The sequence below is a fragment of the Peromyscus maniculatus genome, chromosome 2 (genome assembly GCF_049852395.1).
Source record: "Peromyscus maniculatus bairdii isolate BWxNUB_F1_BW_parent chromosome 2, HU_Pman_BW_mat_3.1, whole genome shotgun sequence".
NCBI classification, from domain to species: Eukaryota; Metazoa; Chordata; class Mammalia; order Rodentia; family Cricetidae; genus Peromyscus; species Peromyscus maniculatus.
In genome coordinates, this window is record NC_134853.1 from 71,392,659 (window position 1) to 71,410,449 (window position 17,791).

Genomic DNA, 17,791 nt, shown 5'->3' on the forward strand with positions numbered 1-17,791 from the left:
GCCTGAGCACAACCAACGTGCTTTCCATCTCTGTGGATCTTTATCTGCCACTGTGGAGACACTGGGGTCTTCCGTCTGTTTTTTTCCTTAGTGCCAGTCTCAGGCTCATCCTGGTCAAGACATCTGTCAATTGAGTCATGTTCTTTTTTATAGACAGACCACATTCACACACTGGTGGACGCCTGGTGTGATGGTTAAGCTATTGTCAACTGGACAGAATCTACAGTCACCTGGGAAGAGTCTCAGGGAGGGATTGCCTAGATGAGGCTGGCCCGTGGGTATGCTTGCAAGGCATTTTCTTAGGTTACTGAGGTGGGAAGGCCCACACTGAATGTGGGTGGCATGGTCTCATGAGTCTGGCCTTGGACAATGAAAAGGAGACCTGAGCACACATCCCTGGCTCTGACTACAGATGTGACCACCTCCCTCAAGCTCCGGCCTGCATGACTCCGCTGCCACGGTGACTGTAACATGGAAAGTGAGCCAAATGAACTCTTTCCTCCTCAGTACGCTTTTGTCAGAAGCAACAGAAGAAACCAAGACACCGGGGCACCTCCACCTCTTGCCTACTGTGATGGTGAGGTCTCGTTTGAACATGATTTCCAATTCTTTTAGAAATATGCTGAGGAAGTGAACTTCTGGGTTAGATACACATTGTGTTTATACTTTTTGGTCCTGGGTTCAATAACAGGGTCTGGAAAATCTAGAGGGGAGCACTCTACCATTGAGCTTCCTCCCAGCCCGGCTGGGTGGGCATTCTATGTTTTACTTGTTGAAAGTGCTCTCCTGCTTCCTAGTTTCTCATGGTTATGGGGGGAATAAGACCTACAAAGGGTCCAGGATGGTGTTTTTGAGATTTGGATTTCAGCAGTCAAACTGAAGCTATCATTGCTGTATCTTCTTCCCAAAGCATGGCGGACTTGTTAGGGTCAAGGCTAACATGTCAACTGGAGACTTGGTGTCAGGGTAACTTGCTAATGGATACCTATTCCTGTCACCCTGCTACTGATGTTGAGAATCACCTGCCAGTCCATCCCCCACTAATCTGAATTCCTCTCTAGTTACCTCGACACACGGGGAACCTCTGTGCCTGCCTGGGCTGTGCTCCCTCCCTGGCATTTCTGGTTCCTGAGGGTTCTTCCCCATAGGGAGCTGCCCTGTCCCCAGACCCCCCACCCCACCTAAACACCACCTTCTGTTTGCCTGTGCTCCAGGTGGCTGAGGCACCAAGACCAGGGCTGCGGTACAATTCTTTACAGAAACGAGGCGAACCTTCCAAGCTATTTATAGCACTTTGCACCCCCTCCCCACTGTAGACAAACTATAAGGAGGAAATGACAAAGTGTCGTTTGTTTGTTTGTTTGCTGGCTGGGTAACTCATTGCCAACAGGCAGTCAGACATCAGAAGATGGACTCTGAGGGGAGACCTGCATTCAAACCAGCGTCCCTCATTAGCTGGGTTTGACCTTCCTAAAGCTGGTTACTATCAGTGTGTCAGTCACCAAACTGACAGGACTGGAAGGTTCCAGCGGCCTCAAAGGGTTATTGTGGAGATGGGGTGAGGTGGTACGAACACCCTGCAGCAAGCTGTGCCCCGAAGAGCACAAAGAGAGCAGACAAGCTCCCCGTTTTTAATACGTGCAGTTCCGCAAGCAGAAAGTCTTTCCAAGAATCAAGTCTCTACGTGGAAATAATGTTAAGTCTGATGTGAAGGAAATGGAAACCAACCGCAGGGCTGAAACACAATGGCACCATGATCTCTGACTATCGGATGCAGCCACCCTGGTGTGGCTTGGGACAAAGTCGCACCCTAGCCCTGCCACCAGGGTATCCTGATGAAGATGGCTGGGGCTGTGTCTACTGGTCTTTGTGGGGGGGAAGCTTCCGTGGGAAACAGGACCCCGCTCTGAGGTGATCTGGCTGCACCCCGGTGGGGCCGGAGTAGCTGAAGGCAGGTGAAGGGGCTTGGCGCTCTCTCCTTGGTGCTCTCCTGGACGGCTCCTCCTCCACAGCTTCCCCCTGCAGCTCTACCTCACGGCCATTGTGTTCTCAGCTGTGCTACAACCATAGGTGTGTCCAAGTCTGTTCCTGGAGAGCAGTGCCCCAAGAGCAGGAGGAGCCTGGCAGCCCTCTGGAAGGAACCAGAAAGCAAGTGGGAAACTCCCAAGGGTCTTGGCACTCTCCCTGGCATCCTGCAGAATCTGGCATTATGGACAGCATTAGGCTTCTTCACGTGTTGAACAGGACCCGCTGGTGATTGCTTAAAACGAACAAGGAGAGCCACAGTGGGGTGCTTCACCACGCCTTGTGCAGGGGTTCACCTGTACGTAGCATCTCCTCTGGAAGGGTCCCAAGCCTTGAAGGCAGCACCTACTTGGATGTAGAGGTTAGGGTTCTTATCTGTAGCCATGGGGCCTCCATCTTGAACTGTGCATTTCCAGGCCTCTCCAAAGCATTAGCAAAGAGAGGGGCTTCCCAGGCCCCTGCATGCTGCATCAGCTCTGATGATTTGGCTACCCAGCCTTCTTTCTGTCCACTTGCTGTGAGTCTGCTGTGAGTCCGAGGGAGGAAATAAGCCAGGGGCAGACGCAACAGAAGGGCAGAGATTCACCGCTCAACCTCGATGCCTCAGGGCTTTGGTGGCAGCAGAACCATCAAGCTGCAGCTACCTCTTGCTTGACACTGCTTCTTCCGGCCTCGCCCATCCGGCCATGGCTTGTGTCGTCGTTGTAGAAGGACAGACGGAAGAAAAAGGGAAAAGGGGGAAGAAACAGATTTAAAAGATGCAAGCATCTTCGAGATTCCTACCATCTATACAGCTCCAGGGCAAAGGGGCTTTCTGGACTCCACCTGACTTTGGCACCTTGGGACAGATGTTCCCTGGCAACTCCAAGAGGAAAGCCAAGGCTCAGGAGATGAAGTGACATATTGTGTATTACTTAGTGAACAGCGGCTAAGCTAGAGCTTGGTCGGCTCCACATGCACTATCTTTCTAGAGCTTCCACTCACTTCAAAAAGGAGGGAAGTCAGGTGATGAGTGACATGATGGATATACATACTCCGTGGACATAATCCAGTCAGAGTACCTGCTGCCACTCCCATACCCACGACTGTGCCATGTCCATGCCTGCCTAAGGACCAGTTCCTGTCACCTGGGACCATCCAGGTGGAGCCCGAGGCCTCACTAATGATTAAGTCCTTGGCTCACCACACACGTGTCATACATCCTGACATGTCACCACTGTCTGGCCTGCCATGGGCCAAAGTGAGTCTTTCTGTGGTCTCAGAGCCCAGAGGGTCTGATATGGGGCAGATGCTCAATAAATGTCCCAAGAAGAAAAGACTAAAAAAGGAAGCTTTGTTCTTACAAATTCTGCCAGCCTTCTTGGAATGGTGTGGGGTGGAAAGAGGTGGCCAGGACATTCCAGCAGGATGCTGGGCAGCAATGCCTCCCACCGTGCAGTGGACAGAAAGGCCACTGAGCAGGGTTCCTGCCAGCTGAGTCAGGGAACTCCCTCACCCTGAGGTGCTACCGACAAGCAGGCCACTTCTGCAGGGCAATTAAGAACACAGTCTGAGGACCCTGGGTGGCTCAGACTGAGTGCCCCCTGGAGTCTGCAGCTGTCACTGTTCCAGATGAAGCAGGGCTTTCTCAGTGCTGTCCAAGGGACCCTGGTCTCACAGGAGCACCTTATAAAAGCCACCATGAGAAACGGCACCAGCTCTGTGACCCCATGAAGTGGCCCAGCACAATGAAGGGACTGGGGTGTTTCACGGCAAAGACAATCTCGCATCTTGGCTTTGACTAGTGTTTGCCAAACCTTCCTGATACAGAACCCGACCCAACTTCCACAAACCCTCCTGTCAAAACCTAACATCTTGTGGCACTAGTGTTCCAAGAAGTGCATTCTGGGAACTACTGGAAGCCATGGAGCAAGGGATGCACTTTTTGTGGAGGGCTGGGAACAACCGTGAGCAGAGGAAGGGTCCCCAGAAGAGGTGCGGATGGCCCAGAAAGGATGCCAGGGCTGGCCAATCAGCACACTGCGTGGGAGGAAAGGGCTCAGAACCGTTCGATGGCAGTGAAGGTAAGAACGGTGTCACCCAGAGCCTGTCACACACCAACCCCGTTGTCCGGCCCTCCGATGGGGTCCCGGAGGCCTGTTCTACAGAAGCCAGCTCTGGCACGGCACCTGTCTCACGGGTGTCCCACTGAGGGCAGTGCCAATCACGTGGACACGCCAGATGGGGCACAGCAGGCGGCACACACGGAGCCTCCAGGACACTGGTTACCCGCAACATCAAGCAGCACCACGACTCCAGAGGTGGACAGGATGGGGAAGGCCTAGACGTGGAGGCCGCCCGCTCGGCCTCACACTCAGCACTGCTACTTCAGGACCGAGTAACTGGAGGGCTGCTTTCTGCCTCCTGGGTCTACTTCCTCGTGTACACTGTGAGGTTAATCAGTGTGGAGGATGAACGACCGTGCCAAGAAACTAGGGCACTTAACAGGGACTTAGCAAGCACGTCCCCTTTAAAGCAGTGGTTCTCAACCTATGGGTCGCAACCCCTTCGGCAAACCTCTACCTCTAAAAATACTTACATTACGATTCATAACCATATCAAAATTACAGTTGTAACAACAAAAATAACTGCATGGTTGGGGGCCACCACAACATGAGGCCCTGTATTAAAGGGTCACAGCATTAGGAAGGCTGAGAACCACTGTCTTACAGGACAGCGTACAGGAACCTTCCTAGAGACAGTTTCAGTGAGCAGGGGATGGGAGGAACAAGAGACCCACCGGATCCATCAGGAGAAAACACGAGGCTCTGGCCAGTGTGGTGGCCATGGCCTCTACCAGCCAGTATGGAGGGACAGATAAGAGATAGCCCAGCACAGCTCATAGTAAAGATCTGAATTCCGAGACAAGTGCTGTCTGCTAGGTGCCTCCTGAGGACCAAGTACTTGATGTACACAGGCTCCAAGGTGCAGCTCAGAGGCCCGTGCAGCTCTCTTACCATATCCCTGGCCAGCTGCACAGCTGGCCCCGACCCCTGACCCCAGTGCACAGCACAGAGCCTACTCTTGGTTGCTGTTCCTGAGGCTGGGGCTGCCTGCTCACGCATTTCCCTGCCCATCAAGATTCTCCAGACAAGCTCCAGTTCTTCTCTCACGCTCAGCACCCAGTGAAAAATAGAAAGAGTGAGTTTGAAAAGCCAGGCCCTCCCTGGCTGTAGAGATGCACAGGCCAACTAACTTTTGAGGGGCACAGCATTATAAATAAGGTAGAGAAGAAACCCCAAAGTTTCTACTTCATCGCCTTCTGAGCCCCAAAGCCCTTTATTTTTCTTCTCTATTTTATTTTTTTGGTTTTCTGAGACAGGATTTCTCTGTATAGCCCTGGATATTTGGGAACTTTCTCTGTAGACCACGCTGGCCTCGAACTCACAGAGATCTGTCTGCTTCTGTCTCCCACGTGCTGGGATTAAAGCCCCAAAGCCCTATCACAACGCAGTACTTCAGTCTCTGGCTCTGTGCTATTGCAGAAAGATATACCTGACTCTGGAGGGCACCGTGGCGCCCAGAACCTTGTTTTCCCAGCTCTCTAGCCTGTAGTAGAGAAGGCAAAGGCCACAGAGGAGGAGGATCCACACAGTGGGTTGACAGCCTTTGCAATAGAGGAAAGCATGCTGTACACCCCACGCTTGCTGCTTGTGTGCAGTAGCTGCAGTGAAGAGCTACCGTAGTGATGTGCACAGCACAGAAGAACCGTGTGTGTCTGTAAGGACACCAAGAAAGGCCTTGACTGGATGACTGGGACCACCAGGAATGAGTTATGAGTTGTTGTTCTATAACAAATGGTCTCATGGATCCAAGGCTGGCCACAAACTCACTACATAGCCAATGAATACTTTGAACTTCTGATCCTCCTGCCTTTACTGCCATGAATGCTATGGCATGAGATTATAGGCATGTATCACCACATCATTTATGTGGTGCTGGGGATCAAACCTGGGTCTTCATGCATGCTAGACAAGCACTCTACCAACTAAGCCTCATTCTTAGCCACAGGTGAAGGTTTTACAGCAAGATGTAGCAGGCAGGGTTTACCGTCCACCAAAATGCTCACTCCCCTGTGATTGGTATTGCTTGAGCCACTACAGGAACTACATTTCCCAGCCTGCTTTGCATCCAGGTAGAGCCATGTGATCACTGGGGGCCAATGAAGCATGAGCAAAGGCATTTAGGAAGAAGTTGGGTCTGTCATGTCCATTTTTTTAAAGACTTTAAAACTCTTGGGGATGGTAAGTCACCAGGGGTAAATAGTGGGTCCCCTGAGTCACTGTGTGAACCCCACTACCAACCAGGAACACCCAAATGTCTCTACACACTGGAGTCCTGTGCAGTACAAGTATCACCAGGAGGGCTGTTCTGGTGAAGGGACAGTGAATGGGCCAAGACATAACATGGTGGCTTGGGGCAGCAGCTTGAGCTCTGGCTGTGGGAAGGGGTGTGGATGTTCAGGGTGCTCACACTGACGGTCACAGCAGAGAGACTCACGTACAGGGACTGTTGCCAGGGGCCCTGGTGTTGCTGGCGCTGCTCTCGAAGGAAGAGTGGAAGTTGTGAATGGTCTCCTGTAGAATCTGCCTCTCACGCCCCTGTGGACAGAACAGACGCACGCACAGAAGTCCTCTTAGACGTGTGGTTGTCACTCAGCTGACTGTGGTTGAGGCTCAGCGCACACCTGAAAAACCCCGGTGTTCTGGAGGGAAACAACACCCTAACTGCCGGAGTACCCAGTTCAGGAAAACCAGACCGAGTCAGAAGCTCCCAGTGCCAGCCCACAATTACAGCTGCTGAAGGGAGACAGACCCCAGGGTGCAGGGGTCTTGTCTCCAGCTGAGGTATGACTGGGGACTCCACCTGGCTCGTGGGGAGGGCTCCTCACTTGCCCAACTTCAAGAATGCAAAGGGATCCCCCACAACAAAGCCCCTACCCCCCAATTCTGATGTGGGAAAAGGCAGAGGTGGCTGTTTCCTCAGCCCTAGGAGAGCATCTCTCCCCCACAATGCCCAGGTGAGAAGCAGCAATAGACACACGCAGGTTAAACATGGACTAAAACCCAACAGCCTGGGTTCAAATCCCAGGTGTCCCATTTGCCTCTCCACCTCTCCGGGCCCTGCTGTCCTCATCTGTCAGTGGGGCAAGGACAGTAGCTCGGCAGGCAGGTCCCATCATGGGACTCTGCATGGCAGCAGGGAGGTCCTAAGCAGGGGCAGCACAGTCTGTTAGACTGTATGTTCTAAACTATGGACAGACGTGGCCAAAACTTAAAGCAAGCCACAAGTGCATTCTCAGCTGGGCATGGTAGCACACACTTTTGATTCCAGCACTTGAGAGGCAGAGGCAGGAGGATCTCTGTGAGTTCAAGGGCAGTATGGTCTTCATAGCAAGTTCCAGAAGAGCCAGTGAGTCCCTGTCTAAAAAAGAGGGGAAGGGGATTATCTCTGGCAGATTGTTCTCTGTGAGAGTGCCCATGGAGAGAGGTCAGATTCAAAGGTTCTTTTTGAACTTTCATGAACTTCCACCAGCTAGAAGCGTCTGTCTCCAGATCCCAGCGTGGGGACATCCAGTGCTGACGGAATAGTGGGAACTGCCCTTTACGGCAACCTTGCAGACGACCTTAAACAGCTGTTAGAATCAGCAGGGGTGTACGGCACACGGCTGAAGGCTGCAGAGTAAGGACCAAGCACCAAATGTGAGCATCGGAACCAGAAGCCTTACTCCACCAGTGACAAGCGGTGGCACCCAGATCTGGCCTGGTTCCCCTGAGCAGTATCTGTAGAATGGGATAATGCAACATGCCAAGTGGCAGGGGACATGTGGTCTGATTTGAAACATCATTTCAGCCTTAATTCCCTGAGAAATAGGTCAGGGACACCCAGGCCCCAGAGTTCTGTTTCCTCACCTCAAGAGGACACCAGATATTCAAACCATCGTCACCAGGATGGCGGTGACAACTGCCTTCTGGTCTGCCTGAACATCCCCAGAAAGAAAGAGCCAATGACCAGTGTGTGTGGGCAACAGCTCTGATCCCTCTACAGCTCAAGAAATGTAAATCAAAACCAAGGGTATGTTTGGGCCTACAAACACGTAAGGACTAGAAACCACACCAAAGGGCCATTGAGATGGTTCAGTGTGTTAACACTTTCCCCTAAGCCCCAGGGTCCAAGTTCAATCCATAGGACATCCATGGTGGAAGTTGAAATTGATTCCTACAAGTTATCTGTGATCTCTACATACACTCTGTAACATGAATAGACACACACACACACACACACACACACACACACACACACACACACACACACACGCAACTTTTAAAAAAGCAAACCAGCAGTGCTCAATACCGACAAGGCCTCCAGGGAACTGGAACTCACAGCCACAGCTAGTAGGGTGTCCATGGTACTTTCTGGAAAGAATTGGGGATGACATGCATGTGCTGTGGGTCTGGCTCTTTGAGTTGTAGACACCTATCCTGAGGACACTGAGAAGGCTTCGTACAGAGCTGGCTGCTGCACCCACACATAGGGAGCCACATACCAACAAGCAGGGATTTTAAAAACAATTTTAGTAAATCTATGTAAATTTATATCAGTAAGAACTCTGCAGGGCACAGTAACATATTCCTGTCACCCTAGCACTCAGCAGGCTGAGGCTGGAGAACCCTAAGTTCAAGGCCAACCTGGATTTTATAGCAAGGCTCCATCTAAAAAAACAAAAACGGAAAAAAAAAAAAAAAACCCAAGAGAGTTCTTAGCAACGTGGGTAACTGCATAGATTTCATGCTAAACAAAGAAAACAGGATATAAAATTATAGATCCAAATTTATCTCAGTCGTGTTTAAAAAAAAAAAAAAAAAAGCGACCTAGCAAAAAAAAAAGTGCAGAGTAATTTGCCCCAAAGTGAATAGTGTTAGCCTCTGAGTAGCTGGAGCATGATTTCTTACAAAAATCCTTTCGATCATTTTTGAACTGTACAAATTTAGTTAAAAAAATCATCACAAAAAGAGGGACCCTAAAGAAACAAAGACTTAGAACCCAGGAGGGTGAGACAGAGACCATGGTTTCTGCTGAGCCGTCTGAGACACAGAACCCAGTGGGGCATTCATGGACCTAGCAGCAGACTCACGTTCATGCTCACTGTGGTGACCTGGCCCGCAGACACAGGGCCTGTGGCACTCTACTAAACGGTGTTATTAGGCTGATAATACACATTTAACATATGTATTCCTCCCTTGAGGCTGGCTTGAACTTATCATGCAGGTAAGGATGACCTTCAACTTGTTTTTTTGGACACAGTCTCCTGGTCTCCTGTATCTCAGGCTGGCCTTGAACTTGCTATCTAGGTGAGGATGGCTTTGACCTTTTGGTCCTCTGGTGTGCGCACTACTATACTCTGTTTTATGCAGTGCTGGGAATCAAAGTCAGGACTGCATGAATGCTAGGTGGCATTCTATCAACTGAACATCTATCCTTTGCCCTCACTTAGAAACAAAAAATCTAGGTTACAATGCTCAAGCATTTCTTTGAGTAAGAGGTGTGTTTTCTATCAGGACTCACAGCAGAAAGAAATCCCCATTCCTCCATGCAAAGCCTACTAATGGTCCCATTCCACTGCATTTTTAAAAAGTGCTTCTCCAGGGGCTGGAGAGATGGCTCAGTAGTTAGAGCCCTGGCTGGGTTTTTTTTTTTTTTTTTTTTTTCCAGAGGACCCTGGTTGGATTCCCAGCATCCCCATGGCAGCTTAAAACCTTTAACTCCAGTCTCAGGATGTCCTCTTCTGGCATCCTTGGGTGCACAGGCATTCATGCAAGTAACACACACACACACACACACACACACACACACACACACACACACACACACACACACACACACTAATTTTGAAAATTAAACAAAGTATCCTTTTAGGCCCACTCAGTTGATTCTCCACCTCCCACAGCATGCTGTGGACCTGGGTGGCAAGAAGCTTAGACCTCCCTCTGGCATTTCAGAGATCCAATCTGCAGTGGCTGTCCTCTTGACTGAGCTGAGTGTCAAAAGAAAAGCCTGACCGTCCAAACAAGTTCACACTCAGCCCCAGTGTGGAGTTGGAGCCTCCAAAGAGGGCCAGGCAGGGCCTGCCCTGAGCAGCCAGGTCCAGTGCAGCGGGTCGGGATTTCGCGCTGCATCTGGCTCCCGGAATCATGCTCCAGCCAGGTCCAGTGCAGCGGTTAGGATCTGAGTGCTGCATCTGGCTCCAGGGATCATGCTCCAGCCACTACGTCGTGCTAAGAACCTGGGTGAGTGGCACTGGAGCAGAGTGCAGCTGAAGGCCATGTTTTCATGTGAACCTCTCCCTACTGTACCTTCCTCTAGGACACGGTGGCACTGCCCCTTTCCAGAAGACTGTGCCTGGTACCATTTGTCCCTGGGGCAACAGGGTCTTCCTCGGGCAGTGACTTAAGTGGGGGGCTGCTGCTGCTGAGGATCACCTGGCTTGGCATGTGGGCTTCCAGGGGGAAGGACACAAGGTGCTCTGGGCCCAGCATCTCAGTTACACAGGGTGTTCCTCTTGAAGAAGCCCCAAGGAGGATCACCCAGCTAACCCTTCTGCTTTTGAAGGAGCCTTGCTCAGAACAGAAGGCAGCCTGTGCTAACCGGACAGCAGGAGGCAGTCAACTTGGGAGAAAACAGTTGTGAGAAACGCCTGTGGGGTGTTGGTGGCCATCTCATCTACTCTGTGGGGGGCAGTTACCTTTCCTGAGGCTGGCACACCTTTCTGTTTGTCTCCCTGGGCCAAGGAGCCCATGGCTACACAGGGTAGAGGCCACGGGGCATTAGCCACTGCCATCTCCATGCCACCTCCTGTGGTGCCCACGCCCTACCTGTCTTCACCATCCATGTTTAGAACCTTCTCTGGTTCACTCTCTGAACTTTGTCACTGGCTTTCCTGCCATCCTTTCTTTGGCCACATGTCCACCCTCTAGGCTTGGAGGATGGTAGAGACCCCAACTGTGGGAGCCGGTTCTCGGGTTCCTTGTGGCTTTACCCAGCAGGTCCGCATAGAGGATGATTAGGACCATGGGCCTGAGTGCAGGTGTCTGAGATGGTCTGCACTTGGCTGTGCTGGGGGAGGAGGTCTTTTGCTCCACCCCTTGGCATCTCTATAAAAACCCTGGGGCAGAGACAGGGCCCGTTGGAATAGGTTCCAGGCCTTCTCTAGACTATGCTTTATTTTCTATCTGTTTATCTCCGCAATATTCTCAGTAATATAAATCCTTCTATCTAATATTTCCTGTTGTTCACACTCAAGAAAACTCTGGGGAGCTGTGGGGTTGGTGGGTAAATGCCCCACACCCAACCTCACAGTCTGCCAACACTCTGCCCTTTTTCAAGATCCTGCTCTCCCTCACCTGGTCACCCCACCATCCAGCCTCTGCCCTCTGGCTTCCCCCACGAGTGTTTCCCTACACACGTGCTCCCTTTGGCCTAATCTATCCCTGCCTTCCACTCCCTCATCCAGGTCTGCCCTCCATCTCCACTGCCTCAGGAAGGTCTCTCCAGGCCCTGCCTGCCCAGCTCCACTCTACATAAAGGACAGGGCATCTCATGCCTGCCCTCCTCCATGTGTGCCTGTGGTTTACTGACACTGCTGGGACATGGTCACACCAGGTCCCAGTTCAGGCCAGTCTCTGCCTCTTACTGCCGGTGTGGCCCTGCACACATTCCTCCAGCACTCTGTGCGTGGGGGCTGGGGGGGCGTTTCTCAGCATGGTCTCAGAGCGACACTCAGCTCTCAGAACTCACATGGTACCCAGGACAACGCAGATTCTTTCCATGAACAAGTCGGTGCTTCAAAGCCTTCATGAGGGCTTGGCTACCTTTATGGACTGGCTGAGGGCTTTTGTTCCCTAGCTGACACCCTTCCTAACCAGGGAGACATGCCTGCAGCCTGCCTCTGCTTCCTCAGTCTCCACATTAAGAGGAGCCTGGCTGGTGTCAAGGAAGTCAGGGTCCCCTGCCCACCTCTGAGTTGGACTCCGTTGCCTACCCATTGCCTGGGTGAGACACTTCCAGGGACACTGACAGGAAAGACAAGGAAAATGTCAGCAATGCAGTACCTGTGTGGTACTCCCTCATTCATGAAGGGTCATGAAACAGAAACAACAACAGCCATTGGCCCAGGCCTAGCTATACAGCAGAGAGGAAGAGGGTAAGGCCAGAAGCCCTGGGTTCAGGTCCTGCCTCAGATGCCCAGCATGGAAGCCAGACACAGTCCAGTCTGGGAGTCTCTACTCCCTTGCCGGGCAGCTGTGCAGACTCCAGCCTCTATCAGGGCTGACTGACAGGTTTGCTGAGTGACTTGCAGATGATAAAGAGCGGCATGAACATTTCTTCGCCGTGGGCACGGTTCATCACCCACTGTTGCAGAGCACACTCCCCAGGGCAGAGAAGGAACCAGAAGCCTGGCCATGCTCCTGCCTCACCTCACATAGTGCGGCACCACCTGGGAACAGCCAAACCATCAAGCAACAGCCAGAGTCCATATTACCCTGACACACTGCTACTGCTCCACAAGTGGGAAGCTGTGAAGCAAGGGGCAAGAAAAACAGCAGGCAAACAAGCACTGTGGCTGCTGAGGGAGCGCTTGGCGGGCAAGGGGCAGGGGTGCAGGCCAGAGCCTGACAGCAGCCGCGGCCAGGGTTTGCACGGTGCGTGCCGTGGAGTGGGGGTACTGCTGATGCTCACTTCTAAAGCGATGAGCTTTAACACTAGGCATCAGTGCGGGACACAGGACAGATAATGGTGTTTGACAGCTTTGGGTGCCCGGGTCTCTGCAACAGCCCTAATCCTCACACTACGGGCAGGACAGGGCAGGGAGGCCCAGAGAAGGAATGCCAGGTCCTGAGATTGCACCCACAGCTAGTCTGATCCCAGGGCTCTCATCCCACAGTGTTGTCAAAGGCAATACCCATCCCTTGGCACTGAAACCACCCTAGGAAGTACGCATGTAAATTGGAGGAGCCACAACCTCTCGGGGAGAGGCATTTGCAAAGGGGACGGGCTGTATGGGGAGGTAGTGGGCTCTCAGTCATGAGGAGTGTGCAGGCAGGCCACCTCTGTCACCTGCCACACGACATGCAAAGGGACCATCGTGAAGATCATGGTGGTCTTCAGCGTTTGAACAAGGCGGGTGGGAAGCTAGAACACAGTACCTTGCCTGCATTCAGCTCGGAGATGGCGGCCAGAATCTGCTGCCGGGAACCATCCGTCTTAATACCCAGCTCCTGCAGGTCACCGTCGGTGAGTGTGAGGAAGGCCTCCATGTCCACCTGGGGAGAGAAGGGATTGCCACTGTCTGTGGGACACTCTCCCCGACGGCACATGTGCCAGAGGAGACGCTGCTGAGCCTTTCTATACACACCCGTGATGACTCACTACTTCCGAGTCTGGCCTGACACTGAAAGACAGCTAACTCTTCACAGCCCTAGCCCGTGGCTTTCCAACGGAGGCATTGTGGGAAGATTTGAAATGAACAGAGGACATCTTGGAGACAGGGATCTGAAGGACTCGAGGTTCTGCCACTAGGAAGGGAATCCCCATGTGACTGCATGTAGCCATGCTGAACCCTGCACAGCAAACAGGGTACATGGGGGTACTCACTGTATCCCCCCAACCCACAGGACAAGAGAGGTGCACACTGGGGAGAGACGGAGAGACAGCTCAGCAGGAGCAGGAGGGAGAGAAGGACCACGGGGAACTGAAGCGGAGACACCACAGAGGCATGTGCGACAGTACCCCTTGTCTGGCCGGTGACATGCTGCCAGCCCCGCCGGCCGGCCGGGCCGGGTGTTGGGAAGAAATGTCTCTGCTCTAGGAGAAAGGCAGATGGGCCTCTGCCCCAGGAAGTTGGGGCTGAGAGGTGGTCAAAGTGGCCCAGGTAAAGACATCCCACCACCCTGCATGTGGGACAACCACAGCCTGAAACACAGCGGGTCAGGGACAGGCTCCCAAACGCAACAAATCCAGTCCTATGCGCCCGATCCTGCACAGAGCGTGGGCGTGAGGGCTTTGGGGATGAGGGTCACACACCTCATGAAACAGAAGCGAGGTACACTCTGAGACACAGTCTATGGACACGTCAAGGAAGAGAAGGCCGCAGCCAGGAGTCGGGAAACAGTTCTTGGAAACGAGGAAACCTCTGTGGAAGTTTCAAAGGCCAAGGAGAGAGACAGGACACGGCAGGAGGAAAATTGAAGAGGAAGGCGGACACACGCCTGTCTCTAGAGCTTTCGCTGCGTCTCAAGCTTGGTGGGGATCAGGAGTGACAGTCCTCAAGGCAGCTGTCCTGTACCAAGCTGTCCGCGGACTCCTAAACCAGTGATCACAGCCCGGGGCTGGTGGCCTGCAGGGAGTTTTATTGGGCTGGTACAGTGGATTTAAAATTTCTATTGATGTATAACCCACCTGCTCTACAAGTCACCAAATACAGCTGTGTTTACAGTGTGTATCTGGATTAGTGCACTCCATGTCAGGCCATTCCTTCTGGGGAAAGGGTCTCAAGTACCCTAGGCTGACCTTGAACTTCCTGCCTGCCTCCACTTCCTGGATGCTGGGGCTGTGTGCACAACCAGGCCGGGTAGGTGCCGTGCTGGGAATTGAAGCTAGGACTTCAGGCACGCTAGATAAACAGTCTACACCTCAGGTCCCCCCCAGCCCAGTATCAGGACATTTGCATGCCCTGTGAGGAAAGCCTATACCCAATGGCAGTCCCTCTGAATTCAGCCTCAGCATTTCTCTCTATCTCTCCCTGCCCTTCTCTCCCTCTCTCTCATAGCTTCCATATAGTCTCACTCTGTAGTTCACGATGACCTGGGACTCGTAGCAATCCTCCTGCCTCAGCAATCTGAGTGCTGGGTCGACAGGCACGAGCCACCATGCCTAGCTGAAATATGGCTTTTGAGTGCCTGTAGGAGACCCTGACGCTGTTTCCATATGCTTCCCAAACTCGGATTCACATGTGGCTTGTGTGAAGTCCGTACAACAAAACTGCTTTCAATACAGAGAAGTGCTCACAGTTACAGACTTCCATCACACAGGAGAACTCAGGCTCCGTGCCACCGGGAAGGATTCAGATGTGATGGGCACCACTGGACTGAAGGGAATTGTATGTGCAAAACCTGCATTTTAATGGTGAGTCTTAGCTGACACCCAGAAACAACACCCTTACCTCTTGCTCCTCGAAGATGGGCTGGTATTTCTCAAGTGATAACTTCTTAAGGATTCCAGTCAGCTCATCTTCGTGAGAAAGAGATGGAGATTAAATCATGCATGTGCGCGCACACACACACAATACACACACAACACACACACACATACACACACAATATACACACACAAACACACACACAATACATACACATACACACATTTTGGAGTTTGGTAACACACAGCAGGAGTGGGTCTCACACTTCTCTAGGACATCAGTAAGATCCCCCAAGAAGCCATAGCGCAGACAGAGCCCTTGGCTGTACCCCTGGTGACTGAGGTGAGGTGTGCTCAGTTATACTCTCCCTCAGGGCAGGCCCTGAGCTCTCTACGAAGCCAAGATCTGCCTGTGGAGACTAGGGTGGCCTGGGCCAATGGTCCTGGGGCTACAGGCAGCAGATGTGGGGAGTTCCAGCTACTGGAAATGAAACATGCCTTGCAAGAGCACACACTCGATGCCCCGGCTAAGGCCAGAAGCCCTCAGCTGGTCTGAGAAAGGCATCAGAGCAGCAGGCACTGCAGATCAGCAGGGCGGGGGCTCACATGCACGGGGCCCAGGGCCTCCCCAGTGCAGGGGTAGCAGAGCCAGAAGGACTTAGATCGGGGGATGAAGGTGACATCAGACCAGGTAGGACAAGGAGGGGACACAGAGCAGTGTCTGGGACCAGAAGAATGCAAGGACATGCTCAAGAGGGGCTGACCAGACCGGACACCACCCAGAGGACACGCAGGCTGAAGCCAAGGCAGAAAGGAAGGAGAGATCAGGGTGGATGGATGACAAGAAGATGCTGCTCGGCAGCGGGTGGCCAGGGCACAGTGTTGCCTGTCCCAAGACATTTGACATTAAATGAAGAACGAACGATGCACATATCTGAGGGCAGAGCACTAGGCAGCATCTAGGGAGCATGAGCAGCAGGTGCAAAGGTCCTGAGGCAGTAAGTTTAAAGAAGATAGTGGAGAATGGGTTCCTTCTTCACTCACTCAGCAGTGACTATCAGTGTGGCTACTGCATGCTGCGAGTTCATGGGTGGGGCGATCTCTGTGACCTGAAACCCTGGGGTTTTGCTTGGACCCACTGAGAGAGTAGTGTTCCTTCAGCTGGCTGGCAAAGTCAGCACAAAGACGAAAGAAGTTTGAAGCTGCTTGTTAGCACTGAGGTCTGCCGAGATCTGGAGAAAGCATTCCCAAAGTCCCTGGGTCCACACTCACCTGAAGCCTGCTCCAGACATCTCCATCATACGAACCAATTAATGTGTTTTTCTTAAGCTGGTTTGAATAGAGCCCCGTCACACACACACACACACACACACACACACACACACACACACACACACACACACACCTCACTAGCAGCTGTAGGATGCTGACTTGTGCAGTACACAGGGAGACGGAGCAATTGGGTTTGGAAAGGCATCTGTGCCTATCAGCAAAACAGCCTATACTCAAACCCCACTTGAGTGCGCTTACAACCGGGGCAGGGAAGAGATGTGAGACCTTGGCTGGCAGCACCCAGTTCTGTGCTGCCCGGTCCCCGCGGTGGAGGCAGGGGTGTGGAGTCCCCTCTGGGGACTCACCCTCGTCTGTGATGGTGCCGCTGCTGGAGCCTCCACTGCTCTTGGACTGCCGATGGGATGACGAGGAGGACACTGAGGATTCCGCCGCGTGGCCTTTGGGAGAGGGCGAGGGCGTGAGGGTAGGGGACGTGCTTTTAGAGGTAGCAGAAGTTCCCGATGGAGGCCGCTTGCTGGGGTCCAGTTTCTGTACGGGGCATAAAACAAACACTGAAGCCATCACCTGGTGGTTGGGGGAGAGGGATCTTGGAACACGGTGGTACCCACTCCACATCCAGCTGGGACGGTAATGCCTGTAACACAGACTCAGAGATGCAGAGTGGCATCAAGGCCGGGAAGCCTGGGCTTGGGTACCACTCTGCTGCCGCCAGGAGGGTGGGGTTTGTACCTAAACACTACTGAGCCTCCCATCTCCTCATGGAGTTAAGCTCCTTAGATTAACCAGCGTTCCATAGTGTTCAGCCTACAGATTCTACACATTTTACTAAATTTAAACAGATTTCATTTTCATATAATCTTATGTAAATGATATTTATAAAATGTCAAATTAAAAATTCTAATTGTTGGGGCTGGAGAAAAGGCTCGGTGGTTGAAAGCACTTGTTGCTCTTGCAGAGGACCCAGGTTCAGTTCCCAGTGCCCACATGGCAGCTCAGACCCATTGGTAACTCCAGTTCCAGGGTGTCCTACATCCTCTTCTGATTCCTGTGGGCCCTGTAAACACACATGGTACAGATACACAGATGCACACAAAAAGCTCATCTACACAAAATAAATAGAATTTTTTTAAAAATTCTAATTGTTTACTATAAGCATAAAGAAATACAACTGACCTCATATATTGGCCTTGTGTTCTCTGAGCTGCAGCCCAGCCCATGGCCTCCTACTCTGGGCTTGCTA

General features: G+C 52.3%; 1 protein-coding gene across 2 annotated transcripts in view; it reads right to left on the reverse strand.

Annotated features, from left to right (window-relative positions):
* Positions 1 to 1,268: 1,268 nt before the first annotated feature.
* The window catches only part of Anks6 (ankyrin repeat and sterile alpha motif domain containing 6), a 43,354-nt gene continuing 26,831 nt past the window's right edge, over positions 1,269 to 17,791 (reverse strand). For both annotated transcript variants that reach the window (XM_076564173.1, XM_042272574.2), the window contains exons 12-16: positions 16,896 to 17,079; positions 15,284 to 15,351; positions 13,269 to 13,385; positions 6,569 to 6,665; positions 1,269 to 2,715 (exon numbers count right to left, since the gene is read on the reverse strand). In XM_076564173.1, the coding sequence (XP_076420288.1) occupies positions 2,666 to 2,715; positions 6,569 to 6,665; positions 13,269 to 13,385; positions 15,284 to 15,351; positions 16,896 to 17,079 (516 nt within the window). In that variant the 3' untranslated portion in view covers positions 1,269 to 2,665. The remainder of the gene's footprint in view (positions 2,716 to 6,568; positions 6,666 to 13,268; positions 13,386 to 15,283; positions 15,352 to 16,895; positions 17,080 to 17,791) is intronic.